Source organism: Trichechus manatus, unplaced genomic scaffold (assembly GCF_000243295.1).
Source record: "Trichechus manatus latirostris isolate Lorelei unplaced genomic scaffold, TriManLat1.0 scaffold00126, whole genome shotgun sequence".
Classification (NCBI taxonomy): domain Eukaryota; kingdom Metazoa; phylum Chordata; class Mammalia; order Sirenia; family Trichechidae; genus Trichechus; species Trichechus manatus.
In genome coordinates, this window is record NW_004444062.1 from 1,124,467 (window position 1) to 1,143,208 (window position 18,742).

At 39.7% G+C, this 18,742-nt stretch overlaps 1 protein-coding gene and 1 pseudogene across 1 annotated transcript in view; both read right to left on the bottom strand.

Moving 5' to 3' along the window:
- Positions 1-1,272: 1,272 nt before the first annotated feature.
- The window catches only part of GRXCR1 (glutaredoxin and cysteine rich domain containing 1), a 168,124-nt gene continuing 150,654 nt past the window's right edge, over positions 1,273-18,742 (bottom strand). The window contains exon 4 of the mRNA XM_004384640.2: positions 1,273-1,570. Coding sequence (XP_004384697.1) covers positions 1,391-1,570 — 180 coding nt within the window. The 3' untranslated portion in view covers positions 1,273-1,390. The remainder of the gene's footprint in view (positions 1,571-18,742) is intronic.
- On the bottom strand, positions 9,020-10,628 carry LOC101350332 (SNW domain-containing protein 1 pseudogene; annotated as a pseudogene).

Genomic DNA, 18,742 nt, shown 5'->3' on the forward strand with positions numbered 1-18,742 from the left:
TTGGAAAATCAAGGTGTGAAAATGTTTTGATCACCTTATCACACATACTATGAAGGTGATTTCTTAAAATAATTTATAAGGAAATACTTCAGAGGACAGACATGCCTGCAGGTAGGTATTAGCCAATAAGTACAATAAAATATCTTTTTATCGAATCTGCTAATATTGCTTACTATATGTTAAAACTATGTAGTGTTCTTGCTTCCAGCTCAAGAGGATGCTAAGCAGCTACCTTTATGAAAGGCTTTCAGTGACAACAGCACAAAGCAGAGTTTTAAAGAAATAAATTCAAATAAGTCTTCTGGTAGCTTTTGCATGCCAGGTCCATTTGTTATGGATTAAATTGTGTCCCCAAAAATGTGTATCAGTTTGGCTAGGCCATGATTCTCAGCATTGTGTGGTTGTCCACTGTTTTATAATCTGATGTGATTATCCTATGTGTTGTAAATCCTAACCTCTATGATGTTAATGAGGCAGGATTAGAGGCAGTTATATTAATGAGGCAGGGCTCAATCTACAGGATTAAGTTGTATTTTCAGTCAATCTCTTTTGAGATATAAAAGAGAGAATAGAGGAGAAAGAAGAGGGACCTCATGCCACCAAGAAAGAAACACTGGAAGTGGAACATGTCCTTTGAACCAGAAGTCCCTGTGCCGAGAAGCTCCTAGGCCAGAGGAAGATTAATGTCCCTTCCTCCAGAATCAACAGAGAGAGACAGCATTCCCAGGAGCTGGCACTCTGAATTTGGACTACTAGCCTTCTAGACTGTGAGAGAATAGATTTCTGTTTGTTAAAGTCATCCAGTTGTGGTATTTCTGTTATAGCAGCACTAGATGACTAAGACATCATCTGATAATATTAATGATTTATCACTGAAATCATCACCTGCAAGACTATTCTATAGCTTTAAAAATAAATTCTACTGCCTTAGTATAAATAGGATCATATTCCGTCCCACGATCCAGAGCTCTCTTTTTCCCGTAACTGAAACCGCTGGAAGTGTGTTAGGCATATAAGGAGTTGCATTAACAAACCCTAGAAAATAGGGTAACATAGTATTAGGCACCTTTACATACATGTTGTCCCTCCTAAGAAAATCAAACCCATTCATGGAATCAAGCTCTGAATACCTTGGAAGGATATTGGGTACGCCATTGATTCCAATTAGAAATCAGGGTCTAGCACAGGACTTGCTACATGGTAGTTGTTAAGCAAACATTTATTTAATAAATCAACAAAAATGGTCACAGCAAAAATTCAAAACAAAGACAATTATAACAAACAAAATTTATTTATTAATACATACACATGATTTTTTTTTTTTTAAAGTATAAACCAAATTAGTCCCTTGGGTTAAAAAAGTGAGGCTTTTCCCGGAAGGAGGCTCCAACTAACCAGCACAGCTCTTACAGCGCTGAAGACCGTTCTCATTACAAGCCGTACACTTCAGGGCTTTGAAAGAGTCTGTAAAGCAGTTTCGAAATACTGACATCTTGCTCCCATGGCACACGGAGCATGGAAGAAAGCCAAAGCCTCCACAGGAGGGACACTCGTGTGGATGCTGCACTCTCTGTGTAGGGCGGCAAGGGTGGGTGGAAGAGAAGATAGAAAATGTGTTAGCATGAACAACTCAATCAGCCTTCCTGCCTTTCTGTACTTTGAGTGGCTGTAAAACAATATCGGCATTTCATGGCTATGGACTTGAAATCTCCCATCATTAACATACATTGGATGGACCCCGGGGGAAATATAGCTGAAGTTTCCATCATTGCCCCATCAATGGCCATCTGTAGAAGAGACTTGGTTTGTAAAGACTGGTAAATTTTAGACTAGAGCCACATACTTCAAGAAACCCATATATAAAAACACATTTTTACAAACGAAATAATTCAAGAGATTATCATTTTCATTAAAGGAAAATATTTTAACTTTCTCTTTAGTATCTGTGAACAGTTTTATCTTTTTTTATAGAACACTACCACTGAGAGTGAGTCTGGAAAATCAGAAAATTAAAAGCTGAAGTGTGGAGAAGCCACTATCAACTCAAGATCCATTGGTATATTGCACTTTTGAATAATGCTTTATTTCTTTAAAAGCATTTTCACATGTTTTCCCTCATCAAGTCTTCCCCCACCCTCCACCCATACAGACACTGTCCTCTATAAAGAAAATCATTCAAGCATCATTACCCTCATTTTATATTTAAGGAAACAGGAATAGAAATCTTGAGATATTTACCTAAGCTGACAAAACTTTCCTCAGCAACTATCAGCTTTTCTACCTCAGGCAAAGATAAAGTACCTCTTACAGCAGAATAAAAATAACTAGGCAGTGTGTTAAGGATAATATTTTGAAAATTATTTCTTATATGCATTTCCATCTACATTTTTGACCATTTAACCTTTGCCAGGAGCACGTTAGTAGCTTCCCTCAGCAGGTGTTGGGTGGGGGAGAGGAGTAAATTAGGAGTTACCACAGAACAAATACAAAGATGAGTTAATATCAAGCTTCTGGCATGCAAAATAGGAATTTGCGACAATGTTCGAAAGCCCAGTTTTGTGAAGAGAAGATTTGCTAAACTTAGGTTGAAAATGTAGACACACACGTACACACACACACACTGCAACACATACACAGACAAACGTACTTACATATATACAACTCTTCATTGGAGATTCATAATGAATATATTAAAATCTCCATAAAATAAACTGAAAAGGAAATTGTTTATCTGCCTTTAACCCACTATTTCCCCAGCACACATTGTTGTTGTTGGTAGCTGCCATTCCGACTTATAGTGACTCCACGGGGTCACCAAGCACATATAACTATGTAAAGTGTTTTCCTGAGAAACAATTATAATTCTCTCATAATTACCCACTGCTGTCCAGTCGATTCTGACTCATAGTGGCCCTATAGGACAAGAGTAGAACTGCCCCATAGGTTTCCAAGGAGCGGTTGGTGGATTCAAACCGTTGACCTTTTGGTTAGCAGCTGAGCTCTTAACCACTGAGCCACCAGGGATCCTCTCTCATAATTAGTACCCTGTCAAATGTACTTTGGGAAGCAAATGTAAAAAATATTCTTGTTTTAGAATTTATATATTACCAGACCACTTCAGAAATGCATGTTCTGGGTAAAGCAAAATTCACTTGCAATTAGTTTGGCTTAACTATTACACCCATATGGCAAAACCTGGGCAATATCTCATTTTAGTAGTAAAGAACCACTTTGATGGAAAGTACTAATAGCCAATATGAATGCCTTAAACACAGAAATTTGTCAAGATTGTAGAGATCCTAAGCTCTTCCAAAAAGATAGACCATGTAGCAATTGGTTACTTTCTAGGTGAGTTTTTGTCATTTCTTTGTGAAAGAATTGGCAAGAAATGGTGTCCTGGTCTCATAAATTTGCATGATATTGAAGTGTCTTTAGGGGAAAAAAAAGACTTTTTGAGTAAAAGTAAACTCAGCAACAGAAAAAAAGAGTACACTTTAAAAGCTAAATATAAGAAAATTAGTAAGTAATGGATATTTCTTATCAACATTTAGCAAGAAGAAAATAAGGTGGATAGATTTGATATTGACTAGAACTATGCCCCAAGATTATATGAAAATATTTAATGACTTATACAGCAAGATCACCAACTAGTCCAACAGATGCTGGGCTGGTCTAGGTCCTGGAGGAAGAACTGTAGGGCCCCTGATTCCCGGACTTAACCCATTTTTTGCTAGATTGTGAGTAGGTCTGTGTTCCTGAAGGATGTAGGATGGTCAGAATTTTTAAATAAAAACACTGGATACCCAGTTAAAATTGAATTTCAGATAAACAACAAATAATTTTAGTATAAGTATGTCCCAAATATTGCATGGAACGTACTTAAACTGGAAATCATTCATTATTTCTCCTAGGTTTAAATGTAACTTGGCCTCATATATTTTATCTGACAACCCTATCAGGAGGACCTTCTAGGGGAAGAAGATAGATGCTTGTGCATCTTGGGGCAACAGCAATTTATCAACCACCAACTGCTCTGGCAGGGATCACAATAGAGGGTCACCGACAGAGGGGGATAAAAATTTAGAACAAAATTCAAATTCACAAAAAAAAAAACAGGCTTGCTGATCTAACAGAGACTGGAGAAACCCTGAGAATATGGCCCCCAGACGCCCTTTTAACTCAGTACTGAAGTCACTCCTGAGGTTTATCTTTCAGCCAAAGATTAGACAGGTCTATAGGACCAACAATAACACACGTGAGGGATGTGCTTCATAGTTCAATCATGTGTACGAGACTAATGGGCACACCAGCCCAAAAGTAAAGACGAGAAAGCAGGAAGGTACAGGAAAACTGGATGAATGGAAACAGGGAACCTAGGGTGGAGAAGAAAAGAGTGTTGACACATCTCGGGGTGGGCAACCAATGTCACAAAACAATTTGTGTATTAATTGTTTAATGCTAGGTTAATTTGTTCTATAAACTTTCACTTAAATCACAGTTTAAAAAAAAAATTATCTTTTATCATGGGCCTGCATGTTGACTTACAGAAATGACTTCCGAAAGGTCAAAATATCAAATGTTAGATCTGATAATGACAAGAGTTTGCTGTTTTTTAATAGTATATCCGTAAGTCTGAAGTAATTTCCTAAAATAAAATTAATATATAAACACTAAAAGCCACATTTCCACTTTTAAGGGAATCACAAATACTCCAAGGCCTCATATAGTATCTTCAGAATCAATGCAATTCTTTGATGAGATCTGTCTTTTACTCAAACGATTATTGAGAGGATTGTTGTTGCTGTTGTCGCTGCCTTCAAATCAGCCCTCATAGTGACCCCATGTACAACTGGATCAAACTATTGTGATCTATAGGGTTTTCATTGGCTGACTTTTCAGAAGTAAAATTTTCAGGACTTTCTTCCTAGTCTGTCTTAGTCTAGAAACTCCACCAAATCATGCTCAGCATCATAGCAACATGCAAGTTTCCACTGAAAGACTGGTAGTTACTGCACATGAAGTGCATTGGCTGGGACTCAACCTTGAGTTTTCCTCATGGAAGGTGAGAATTCTACCACTGAACCACCACTCTCCCTCACTGAGAGAATTAAGTGAGTTAATCCATATAAAGTGAGTAGACCATTGCCTGGCACAAAGTAGGCACTCAATAAAAGCTATTATTAACCATTATTTCATTAGTATATCACTCATTGAAGAGATTTTTATTAACATGTTCCTTATGCTAAATTATTTGAGGGAGAACAAAGAAATAGAGGAGTTCCAATATATCTAAAAAGCTACAAACCACAGTGGGTAATAATAAAATTACCCATAAGCTATATATCCAAGTGGTAACATGACACAACCCTTTTCTATAAATCTCAGAGTCATTTTATTTAAACACTTCTTCTGTGCTTAGTGTTTTGGTTTAAGGTCTTGCACCACTATAAGAAAGGGAGAATAAATATGTCTCAATTCATGTGCCAATTCTCATGTATTAGAGCACAGTGTTCGTAAAATTCTAGGTCACTCCCATTCTCAAGAAAAACTAGCCATGTCAGCCATAAACTTAGAAGAGGGAAGGGAAGGTTTACAAACCATGGATAGTCTATGCCCAATTCTCACACCAATAAGATAGAGACTTCTATTTTAAAAATGAGGAAACAAAGCTCTTAATGAGTAAACAATTTTGTCAGGTTGCAAGGGAAGTTGAGAAATGGAAATTGAAGGCTTCTCTTGAAGAGCAAAACCCATAGTCTTTCCTTTGTAACAGTACTTTTCAAATTAATTTGCATAATTTTTAAATGATATTTTATATGGGATCCCCAAATGTAAAATGCCTAAAAGAATAAATGCTGTGATTAAAGCAGAAGTGGGAGTAGGGGTGGGAGTGGGTCTTGAGGTCACCCACTAAAGCTCCTCCAGTGCTCCATCAGCCTCCGGGAATACCATGCCTGTTATGTCATCCAGCACAACCTACTTCATTTATTCTATTTTTCTTATTTAATAAAAATAAATAATTCAGTCAGTTATTCCTAGCAACCTCTTCAAACAGCGCTTTTGTTGTGCTGGAATGCTGATGCCTACTTAGAGGAGCCCCTAAAAAGAGAAAGAGCTGGCTTTTATTAGATTCACTGAGTTCAAAGAATTCCCAACTCTTCAGTAGACAGTTTTACTTTTAGGACAAGATAGAAAAAGAGCTAGGAAACCTCCCAAAGGACTTGGGAAGTGCTCCAGGTTAGAGGCAGAGGAATAACTGAAGTTATTAATAATAATCATTATTATCATTAGGAAAATAGACTTCCACTTTTGATGAAGAAGTTGAAAACAGAAACATTAACCTTCAAAAAGTTAAGGAATCAAGGGTAGATCTTCAGCTCCCTGGTGCCCAGCAAAGGGAGAAAATATGCAGACAGATTGATAATAGCATATAGTGAGGGTACTAGATCCAAAAACAGTTCCTCATCTGAATATTGATTTCAGTAGAGGTATGTCTCATTGGGGTGGAATTAAAGAAACAAAAGAGTGATAAAGCTCCTTCTATTTCACCTTTTTCTGTTGATATATTCTTGGGGAATGTCATAAATTGACTTGTGTCCCCCCAAAATATGTATCAACTTGGCTAAGCCACGATTCCCAGTATTATGTGGTTGTCATCCATTTTGTGACCTGATGTAATTATCCTATGTTGTAAATCCTAGCCTCTATGCCTGTGGTTATGATCCTATTTGAGAGTGAGCTGTCTATTTCGTTAATAAGGCAAAATACAATCTACAGGGTTAGGTTGTATCTTGAGTCAATCTCTTTTGAGATCTAAAAGAGAGAAGTGAGCAGGGAGGAGAGAGGAAAGGGACCCTCTACCATCAAGAAAGAAGAGCCAGGAGTAGAGCATGTCCTTTGGACCTGGGGTCCCTGCACTGAGAAACTCCTAGACCCATGGGAAGATTGATGACAAAGACCTTCCCCCAGAGCCAACAGAGAAAGAAAGTCTTCCCCTGGAGCTGGCACCTTGAATTCATATTTCTAGCCTCCTAGACTGTGAAAGAATAAATTTCTGTTAAAGCCATCCACTTGTGGTATTTCTGTTATAGCAGCACTAGATATCTATAAGAATAACTAACTAAAAAATCGATACTCAGCAGGTGAGATCTGATCATACTTATTGGGTGTCCACTTGTCTGGCACCGTGCAAGGCAGTGGGTATATAGTAGTGAACCAGACACTTCCCTGTCTTTTCAATAGTAGCTTCTAGCCCCATCCTTGGGTCTTTGAATAGGTCCTCTCCATACTACAATCATCTGAAATGGAGGATGTAAGAACCCCTGAGTATCTGAGAAAAGACTCATATCTACTGGGTATCTACTTGTTGGGCATTATTCAAGGCAGAGAGTATATAGCAATATCCCAGTAACTTCCCTGTCCTTTCAATAGTAGCTTCTAGTCTCATCCTTGGGTCTTTGAATAAGTCCACTCCATACTGCAATTGTCTAAACTGGAGCACGTAAGAACACCTGAGTATCTGACAAATGACCAATAGGGCATGGAGACAAGGGTAGAGTTCGTGAATCATAGTCAAGATAGATGTTCTTTATAGCACACTCAAATACCAGGATATAGAGTTTATCCTCAGTTATTTAATACAGAAATAGGATCAGGAGTCTTTGGTGTCTTCTTCAAGGTCAGGAAATGAATGTACTTTTTATTTTTAACTTTAGATCATCTAATCCTATTCCAGTAGAGCTTAAAAATGTCAAGTATTCTACCAAAGAGGAAGCATCTTATTTGAGTCTCTGTGATCATAAACTTCATCATCCAGATTTATCCATGTAAAAATTGTCAGAGAGTGCACACTTGTTATATAATCCTCACTGGATGATTCACTTTTATTTATGTATTTATTTTAAAATACTTGCCTAGGCTGAGTTCTCTAAAGGAACAAAACCACTGAAGTGTATATAAATGTATAGAGAGAGAGTTATGTAAATGGTGCATGCAGTTGTGAAGGCTGGCAAGTCCCAAATCTGTGGGTCAGGTGTTAGGCTGCAGGCTTCTCTTGATTCACAGGGTTACAGGAGCTGGAGAATCCCAAGATTTTCAGGTCAGGTGGAAGGCTGCTGGTTCAAGTCCCCAGAACCCGAGGTCAGAGAATGAAGAGTTAAATACAGGATCCAGAGAGCTTTGTCAGAATATCAATATGTATGATACAGGCCACACCCCAAAGGAAACTGATTGGCCTTCAGTTGATTGATTTCTCACATCAGATCACAAAATGGAGGATGATTATGTAATATCTGCCAAACCACTGAGAAGTATGGCCCATCCAAGTTGACGTATGTCTTAGTTATCTAGTGTTGCTGTGACAGAAATACCACAAGTGGATGACTTTAACAAACAGTAATTTATTCTCTCACGGTCCAGTAGGCTAGAAGCCTGAAATCAGGGTGTCTGCTCCAGGGGAAGTCTTTCTATGTAGGCTCTGGAGGAAGGTCCTTGTCATCAATCTTTCCCTGGTCTCAGTGCAGGGACCCCGGGTCCAAAGGATGTGCTCTGCTCCTGGCAGTACTTTTTTGGTGGTATAACATCCTTCTGTTTCTCTGCTCACTTCTCTTAAAAGAGATCGACTCAAGATACAACTTAATCTTGTAGTTGAGTCCTGCCTCGTTAACATAACTGCCTCTTATCCTGCCTTATTAACATCATAGAAGTTGGATTTACATTACATAGGAAAATCACATCAGATGATAAATTGGTAGACAATCACACAATACTAGGAATCGTGGCCTAGCCAAGTTGACACACATATTTTGGGGACATAGTTCAATCCATAACAACACATAACCTTAACAATCACAATCAACAACTTGCCAACTTGGCATCTGTACACATCTCCTGTTATAAAAAGTAGCACTGGGATCTGGCACCCAGATTTAGTTTTTATCTCAATCATTTGCAAAGTATTCTCCTATACGACTTGCATCAAGAAGGTTATGGATAATAGTTCATTCACTCTGAGGTATATCTACTCCTTTCTCCTCTTTTTGCCTGTTCATCTTCCTTGGGGCAGCTGCTATTTGCAGGTCTTTTAGAACCACCGTGCTGTTTGGCTTTTTGCAAAAACTTGTCCAAACCAGAAGGATCTTCCTCAAACTGAACAGGTCCTTCTCTGCCTCTCTGCCTACTGTCTGAACCAAAAAACTCCTTATCGGGAACAAATCTGTTGGTCTGGATTCTGGCTTCTAGGTCATCCCTATACATGTCCTTGTCCAAATGTTCACTGGGTCTGTAAATACTCTTGGCCATATCTTGATCACCTCTCCAGGCTCGATCATAAACATTGTAAATTTCCTCTTCTTCGCCTGCAAAACCACTGTCCATACCCTTGAATTGGTTGAACAGTCTTCGGTCATACTGAACTTGATTGGAAGTCCAAAGATTGGGCATACTGATATCTTGATTTTCCTTTCTCTGCTGTTTCCACCTCTTCTCAGGTGCTGTTGTGGAAATAGTCCAGTCATGCTGTCTCTCTTTCCTCCTATCATGCTGAATTTCATCCCTTTCATCAGCCGTCTCTGCATCTTCTTTTTCCACATGGGCTGTGATCCCATCTCTCCTCTCTCTCGGTTTCTGGACCATTTCTCGAAGTTTCTCTTCATGTTTCTCCTTTTTTTTTTTTTTTTTTTTTTTTTGAGCCGTCTTTCTCTCTACTTGGGCACACATTTCCACAGCTTTACAAGGCTTTTGATCAGCTATGTAGAAGGCATCAGCCAGTCTGACAAAATTTTCATCTATGTGAACGGTCTGCAGCCCTCTTCTGTCAGCAGCCAGACGTTTGTCTAATGGAATTTTGTAACCTTTTACGTTTTTCCAGTTTGAACTACAAGAAGGAATCTTCCACTCTCGTTGTTCGTTCATGGTCAACTTTTGGCTAGGAGACTGCATGACAGGTGCAGGAGGAGAAGGTGGTCCCCAGGGGATTTTCTTATTCATCTTGAACCTTGGAGGTTCCACTGGATCTTTCTACACTACCACCATGCACATAATCCTCTGTTCAGCTCCTGAGTGGAAAGCCACTCCTTGTTGAGACAGTGTGTACAGAATGTACTAAGCAGAAGACAGTTTATCAGCAGCTTGAACGGGCTTGGCTGCAGCAACCTTCTGCTATACAGATTTTTCTAAGGCTACCCTTGTCTTTTGTGTTATCTCTTTAATGGCTTCTTCATTGGATCTTTGCAGGTCTAGGTCATCGGCATTCTTCTCTTCCTCAGGAACCAGGTCAGTACACTTGCTATAAAAGACCTTGTCTTTTGACTACGCTTGTTGAGTAATTGCATCATATTTAATTTTTTTCCTCCAGCATCCACATGAATGGCCAGCACACTGAAAATCTTTTTCCTTTATCCCGTATCCAGTGGATTCTGGGCCACATGGATGTCTGGAAAAGTACCTCCATCTCCCAAATCCTCTAAGGACTGAGGTATCCACCCTTTCCAATACCCATATGGGGGGAGTTCTCTTCTGGAGGAGACCAGTGAGGTCTGCCGTGATCTCTGCGAACTTGCCTTTTCTTCAGCCTTAAGCTGTTCTTGAGATAGCCAGGTTGGTGCAGGTAAAAAGCTGGCACACACCATCTTCTACTTAAATGAGATTTATTTGGGCAGAAGATTCAAGAATCAGTAGCACCAAAGGTAAAATGGAAAAGTACTGGGCAGGCTGCTGGCTCATGTCCCAAGAACCAGAGACCAGAGTGGGATACAGGATCCAGAGAGAGCTTTGCCAGAATATCTATACACATTGGATATAGGCCACACCCCCAAGTATACTAACTGGTTTTCAACTGATTGGTTGCTGTTATGGATTGAATTGTGTCCCCCAAAAATGTATGTCAACTTAGCTATGCCGTGATTCCCAGTATTGTGTGATAGTCTATCATTTTGTTATCTGATGTGATTTTCCTATGTGTTGTAAATCCTGCCTCTATGATGTTAATAAGGCAAGATTACAGGCAGTTATGTTAATGAGGCAGAACTCAATCTCCAAGATTGGGTTGTGTCTTAAGTCAATGTCTTTTAAGATATAAAAGAGAGAAGTGAGCAAAGACACAGGGGACCTCATACCACCAAGAAAGAAGAGCAGGAGCACGCATCCTTTGGACTCCCTTTGCTGAGAAGCTCCTAGTACATGGGAAGATTGATGACAAGAACCTTCTTCCAGAGCTGACAGAGAGAGATAAAACATTTCCCTGGAGCTGGCAACCTGAATTTGGACTTCTAGGCTATTAGACTGTGAGAGAATAAACTTGTTTGTTGAAGCCATTCCTTGTGGTATTCTGTTAAAGCAGCACTAGATAACTGAGACAGTTGCTTACATCAGATCTCAAAATTTAGGATGATGACATACTATCTTCCAAACCACTGAAAGTCATGGTCTAGCCAAGATGACACATAACCTTAACCATCACATATACTCAATAATTTAATTCAGAAAGCTCTTATTTAATAAGTACCTACTAGACACATTTTCTGCCTGATCAAACCAGTAAGAAAATGAACAGAATCTTTTCTGGTAATCAGAGTTTCTAGCATCATCAGTCTGAAAATTTGGGAAAGAAGCCACTGAACAAAATGCAGACACAGAGGAAATTTGTTGTGTGTAATCCTGAATGGATAAGCCTGATTCTTAAACCAAATGTGATGGACTGCCATAAACCTAATGAAAAAGATGTTTATTAGATTGCAGAGAGAGGCATATTACATCTCCTAATTTCCCAGGTGACTAGTGAGTAGGTGGTGCTCTGTTGCTGTAGTCTCAAAACATGCTGTATCCACTCCTACATCCACAGGGAGCTCTTGGGGGCCATCGAGAACTGCATCTTTTCCATGGAAGGCCAGGCAATCTGACAGCTTCCAGTGCCTTGTACAGAGAGTTCATGCAAATTCTTATATCCTCAGTGTGTAGATGAGGATGTTTATTCTGTTCTTCATGAACAACAAATAAATAGCCCTCAGGGGAGAATCAGGCTAAGCAATTGCTATAAGTTTATAAGAAAATAAGTAGAGAAAATGGATACCATGTTGGCAATCTGTCTAGGAATGACAGAAAATGCTTGTTTATATTTTCAGGAAAAAAAACTGAAAGTCAAAAGCTTACTTAGAGTTTCTCTGCCGTATGAGATCAGCTCTAAGCAAGCGCCTGCCTTAACAAATTGTATGCTGATACATCTAAGGACTCCCACAGCAATTTCTGCATGGACACGAGCAGGATCAGCTGTCTTGGTTATCATTTTTTGCAGAATTTTTCGAGGCCTCTTGACTTCTAATTTTCATCCCATTTACTAACATATATACATACATGCATGCATACATGCATAGATATATACATAAAATTTACAAAGAAATTATATTTTCATTCATTCTTTTTACTGAAGCTTTCTCCTACATAAAGTGCTTTTTCTCTTCCTTTTCATCTTTTAATTGCTTTGCCTCCTCCAAAAAAGTATGGATGAAAGATGATTCATTTATCATCAAATATTTGTTGAGTGCCTACCATATGGCCAGCCCTGTTCTAGGCACTTGAGGTAAGGATAGAATAAACTAGAATCTGTGTCAACATGAAGCTCGCATCTTACTGGGAGGGTGATATGCCTGTATTTACAGATATTATGGATTGACATTGTGTTCCCCAAAAACACATGTTGTAAATCCTAACCCCTATACTTGTGATGGAGCCCTGGTGGTGCAGTGGTTAAGAGCTCAGTCTGCTAAGCAAAAGGTTGGCAGTTCCAATCCACCAGCAGCTCCGTGGAAACGCTATGGGGTAATTCTACTCTGTTCTATAAGGTGGCTACGAGTTAAAACCGACTCGAAGACATCAGGTTTTTTTTTAATACTTGTGATGCATTCCTATTTGGGAATAGGGTTCTCTGTGTTACATTAATGAGGCCCTATCAATGTAGGGTGTGTCATAAGCCCATAACTTTTGAGACATAAAAAGGGCAATGAGGAAGCACAAATAGAGAAAGATTTATGCATTGTGGAGATCACCAAGGAAGCAAGAAAGGGAAGCTGAAAGAGGAAAGGCTTTTCCCCCAGAGTGGATAGAGAAAGCCTTCCCCTAGAACCAGCACCCAAATTTGAACTCTAGCCTTTTAAACTATGAAAGAATAAATTTCTGTTCACTCATAGTATTTCTGTTATAGCAGCACTAAGAAACTAAAACACCAGATGAGCACAAATGGGATTTCTCAGGAGCAGAACCTCGACTGATTCAGCTAAACTGAACCAAAAAACCCGTTGCCATCAAGTAGATTACAACTCATAGCAACCCTATAGGACAGAGTAGAACTGCCCCATAGGGTTTCCAAGGAACAGCTGGTGGATTCCAATTGCCACCCTTTTGGTTAGTAGCCATAGCTTTTAACCACTGCACCACCAGGGCTATTTAACTCAGCCATTGCCATGCTTCACTTGCTTCTGTTGCCTTTCACCATCTCCTCATATTTGAGGCCACTGACAGCCTTCATCAGCTATCAGGAGGACTCAGCTTCCTAGATAAATTTTCGCAGCGCAGGATGTATACTAGGATTCTTGGGCCAGTATAACTTGAAATTCTTTTCTAACCCAGTTTCTAATGGTCCAACAACAACTGCTAAGCATCTTTTCTCACCATCACATGGGGTAACTGTTGAAAACTGGGGCCTGAATAATGAGGATTAGGGAGAGTTATAGACAACCATGAAACAATCAAATAACAGCAAACTAGAACTTGGGAGAATCTATCTAGGAACTCTCTAAAATGGTCACTAATTGCCCATTTCCAGGATGCCCCACTAGTATCAAAGCCTAGTGTTAAACTGAATGTTTCATAGAATCTGATACTCAGCCTAGCCCCTAGTAAACTTCTAACCCTGGGCTTAAGCCTGCCACATATGGTCCCAGACACATACATGCCACTTGACTTGAGAGGCATAGCAACATAGGTTCAGGGTTAAGAGCATAGTTTTGGAGTCTGACTGATTAGAAGCATGAACTGAATATTATCTATCTCTAAGGTCTAGAACCAGTCACCTAATCTCCCTATTCTCTCATTCCTTTGTTGGTAAAATGGGATAATAATAGAATCTGCCTTGTAGCGTTATTGTGAGATTTCAATGACTTAATACATATAAAGCACCAGGAAAATTACTTGATAAGTAGTAAGGATTCAAATGTTTCCTGACTCATCAATACTTAACAGCTGCTTCATTCCCAAAAATCACCCAGAAGAATGGAATGGGTTTGGATCTGAAACTTGCATCCCTTACCCACTTTGCTTGGTTCTCTCAACTCCTTCTCCAGGGCCACCCTCTTTATCTAGGTTAAAAAAAGAAAAAAAAAAAAAAACCATTGCCTTTGAGTCAATTCCTACTCATAGCAACCCCATAGGTCAGAGTAGAACTGCCCCCACAGGGTTTCCAAGGAGCACCAGGTGGATTTGAACTGCCAACCTTTTGGTTAGCAGCTGTAGCTCTTAACCACTACACCACCAGGGTTTCCTTATGCTATCAGGGTTTCCCTTAAACTGCAGAAATGTTTCAGTAATCAGAGTTTCTTAGACTGCTGCCAATTCCCTATCAGTTTTATTATATGGGCTGAACAGCCCAACAGAGCTGTCATACCAGTAAAATCCAGTTTCATAACATTCTTTGGAACACTAAGAATAGCCTTAAGTATTTGAGCCTTGTTTACATCAACTGTAGAATAGAGGCACACTTAATGAAGAGAACAAAGTCTGCTTTCTAAAGTTCTTTGAGTTTCTTAAGAAAGAGAGAAGGAAAAGGAGAGAGAGACACAATATTAATCTAGCATGGTGGTGTTAATCAAGTTGTAGAATTAAGGAATTATAGACTCTAAAGAAGAAAAGTCCAATCAATCATTTCAAAGATTCATGAGGGAGGTTCATTCTATCAGACTCTAAACGTTGCTGCTAAGCCAAAGAAATAAAAACAATGTGATATTTGTCCAACAAGAAACAAATAGATCAATGGAACTGACTAAGAGCTCAGAGAAAGACTCAAGTATATATGAAGATTTAATAGAATGTAAAGTTGGTACAACAAATCAATAAGGAAAAAGTAGATTATTTAGTAAGTGGCACTGGAAAACTAACTCACCAAGTGTAAGAAAATGAAAGTGGACTTTAGAAGAATTAAAGACTTAGATGTGAAAAATTAAAAACTTAATAAAAGAAAATGTAGGATAATAACTTTGTGATCTTTAGATGGAAAGATACTTCCTAACCAAAATTTAAAATATAAAATATGAGGAAACAAATGATAAATTTGTTCCCACCATAATTGAAGACTTATGTTGGATGAAGGACACCATGAAAGAAGCTGAAAGAGGAGCAAGAAATATTGGAAATGTCTAAAACCAATGAGAAATTAATATCTAGAATATACAAAGATCTTCTGCTAATCAACCAAAAACAAAAGACAATCCCAAGACATTTAATGGCCAAAGAGGATAAATACATAATTTACAGAAAAGGAAATGTAAAAATGTAAGTAACATACAATAAGATGCCCAAACTCAGTGGTAATTAGAAAATGTAAATTAAAACAATAAGGCGATATCTCTTTATACCTACTATTCTGGCAAAAATTAGAAAATTGGATAATGCCAGATATTGGCAGGAATGTAAGAACAGAGGAAACCTCATTCTCCACAGGAGGGAGTGTTGATTGGTGCAGCCGTTCTGGAGAACCACCTGGCACTACCTGGAAAATTAGGTATATGCATAACCTATGATACAGCAATTTCTACTCCCAGGGAAATCCATAAAGAAATATATTCGAAGTTTTGCCTTCCAACTATTTGTTGGAAATAAGGACTTGGAGGCTACCTGGCTATCTTTCAGTGGAAAAGTTATTAGATTAAAAAATAGTGGATGGGCACCATGGAGCTGTACTATCCAAAGCAGTTATCAACAGCCACATGTGACTATTTAAATTTAAATTTAAATCAAGTAAAATAAAATGTAATCAAAATTTCCATTCCTCAACCACACTTCTGTTGTGTTGTTAGTTGCAGTCCAGCTGTCTCTGACTCATGGTGACCTTAAATATAACAGAGCAAATTTTAGCCTGGTTTTCCACCATCTTCCAGAACTATATCGGACAATATTCTGTTGTGATCCATAAGGTTTTTGTTGACTGATTTTAAGAAATAGGTTGCCAAGCCTTTCTTCCTTGTCTGTTTTACTCTGGAAGTTCCACTGAAACCTGTCCATCATGGATGACCCTGCTGGTATTTGAAATACTGACAGTATTGAAATACAGATAGCTTCCAGCATGATAGCAACATGCAAGCCACCACAGTATGACAAACAGACAGGTGGGTGGTTGTCAGTCACACTAGCCACACTTTAAATGTTCAATAGCCATATGTAGCTAGTAGCTACTATTTTAGACAGTGCAGATATAGAACACTTCCATCATCACAGAAAGTTCTATTGGGCAGTGCTACCATTAACAGATATGCAACAGGAGGTGGGGCCGAAATGCCTCCTGTGGTCCTTCTTACAATAAAGACCTGAAAAAACAAGTGAATCAATCATATATGACAATCTAGGAGCCCAGAACATCAAAGGCAACGTTGAGGATTGAGCGGCAGGGGGAGGGAGAGATGGCTCAGAAGCAGCGAGGAGTTGCCAGACCTGACCCAGCGGGAACTGGCACCCTGCAGGCCAGATCAGCTGGTGCACACGGTGGGGCAAGCAGTGACGTTTGGGATGCTTCTTCCACATCAGGAGGAACCGAGTGGCGGAGAGTCTACTCAAGCCTCCAGAACCAGTGAAAAGCCACTCTCAATTGGCAAAAGATAAGTATATGCATCTAACCTACCACGCGGATCAAAAAATACTCCCTTTCAGAAAAACCTCTCCCATTTACCTGACCCCTGCCTACTCTTCATGGGGTCCAGGGCCTGCTTAAGAAATTGATTGCCATATCCCCAGCTATATGGTAAAGTGGCAGGTTCATAACATTTGACACAGCTCTGGCCATTAAGCAGGGTCCTCACCTACCCACATCAGTGGCCTGAGGACTGGTGGTTCCACCCGCGCCATCTAGCCACCCAAGACAAGGGTTCAAGAATAAGTGGTGCCTCCCATTGCTTACAGCCAACAGCAATGGGTGCCCATAGTCCGTCTGCAAAACCCACCCACCTATGCTTTCTAGGGAACAGGGACACGCTTTCCTCCCAGACACTCAGGGAGAGCTGTCAGCCTCATGCCTTCCTCAGCACATGACCCTCCTACTGCAGTCAGATACCTACCCCTACTCCACTCACCCCTGCCCACCTAGGACTGTAGGTGAGAGCCTGCACCACACACTTGGTGACCGACTACCTGGACACCAGAGCTGAATCCATACAAGAAAAGTAAACGAACTCCTGGGCTCACATGCCTAGTAACAGTTCTAACCACCTAGTGAAGGACAAGAGAGCTTCAAAGAGGTCAAAAATCACACTAGTTCACACAAGCAGCCTATTTGGGCATAACAAAACAAAAGAAAACAAGAAGCTAGCACAACAGTAAGCAAACCTAAAATAAATATAATAACTTTTTTCTCTCTAATTTTATTTTATTTTTATCGTACATTAGATGAAGGTTTACAGAACAAATAGTATCTCAATAAACAGTACACATATTGCCCTATGACAACAGTTAACCCCACAACATGTCAACACTGTCCCTTCTCAATCTTGGGTTCCCTATCACCAGCTTTCCTGTCCCCTCCTGACTTCTAGTCATTGTCCCTGGACTGCTGTGCCTTATCAGTCCTGTTTTGTTTTATGGGGCTGTCCAGTCCCCGGCTGAATGGTAAACCTCTGGAGTGGCTTCATTACTGAACTAAAAGGGTGTCCGGGGGCATACTCTCGGGGTGTCTCCAGTCTCTGCAAGGCCAGTAAGTCTGGTCATTTTTTTTGTGTTAGAATTTTGATCTACATTTTTCTCCAGCTCCATCTGGGACCTTCTGCTGTGATTCGGGTCAGAGCAGTCAGTGATGGTAGCTAGGCACCATCTAGTTGTACTGGACTCAGTCTGGTGGAGGCCATGGTAGTTGTGGACCATTAGTCCTTTGGATTAATCTTTCCCTTGTATCTTATTTTCTTCATTCTCCCTTGCTCCTGAAGGGGTGAGACCATTGGAGTATATTAGATGGTTGCTCACAGGCTTTTAAGACCCCAGACGCTACTTACCAAGGTAGAATGTAGAACCTTTTCTTTACGTTCTGCCAGTTGAGCTAGATACTCCCCAAGACCATGGTCTCCACAGCCCTCCGCCCACCAGTTCCATCCCTCAGGGAGTTGGATGTGTCTATGGAGTTTCCATGACCTTTCCTTGTACAAGTTGTGCTGGCTTCCCCAGTATTGTGTACTGTCTTACCCTTCACCAAAGTTACCATTTATCTATTATCTATTTAGTATTTCCCAACCCCCAATCCTCACATCCCTCATAACCAACAAAAATTGTTTCTTTCTGTGTGTAAACCTTTTCATGAGTTTTTACAGTAGTGGTCTCATACAATATTTGTTCTTTTGTGATTGTCTTATTTCACTCAGCAAAATGTCCTCCATTTTCATCCATGTTATGAGATGCTTCACAGATTCATCATTGTTCTTTATATTTGCATAATACTCCATTGTGTGTATGTACCATAGTTTGTTTATCCATTCATCTGTTGATGGGCATCTAGGTTGTT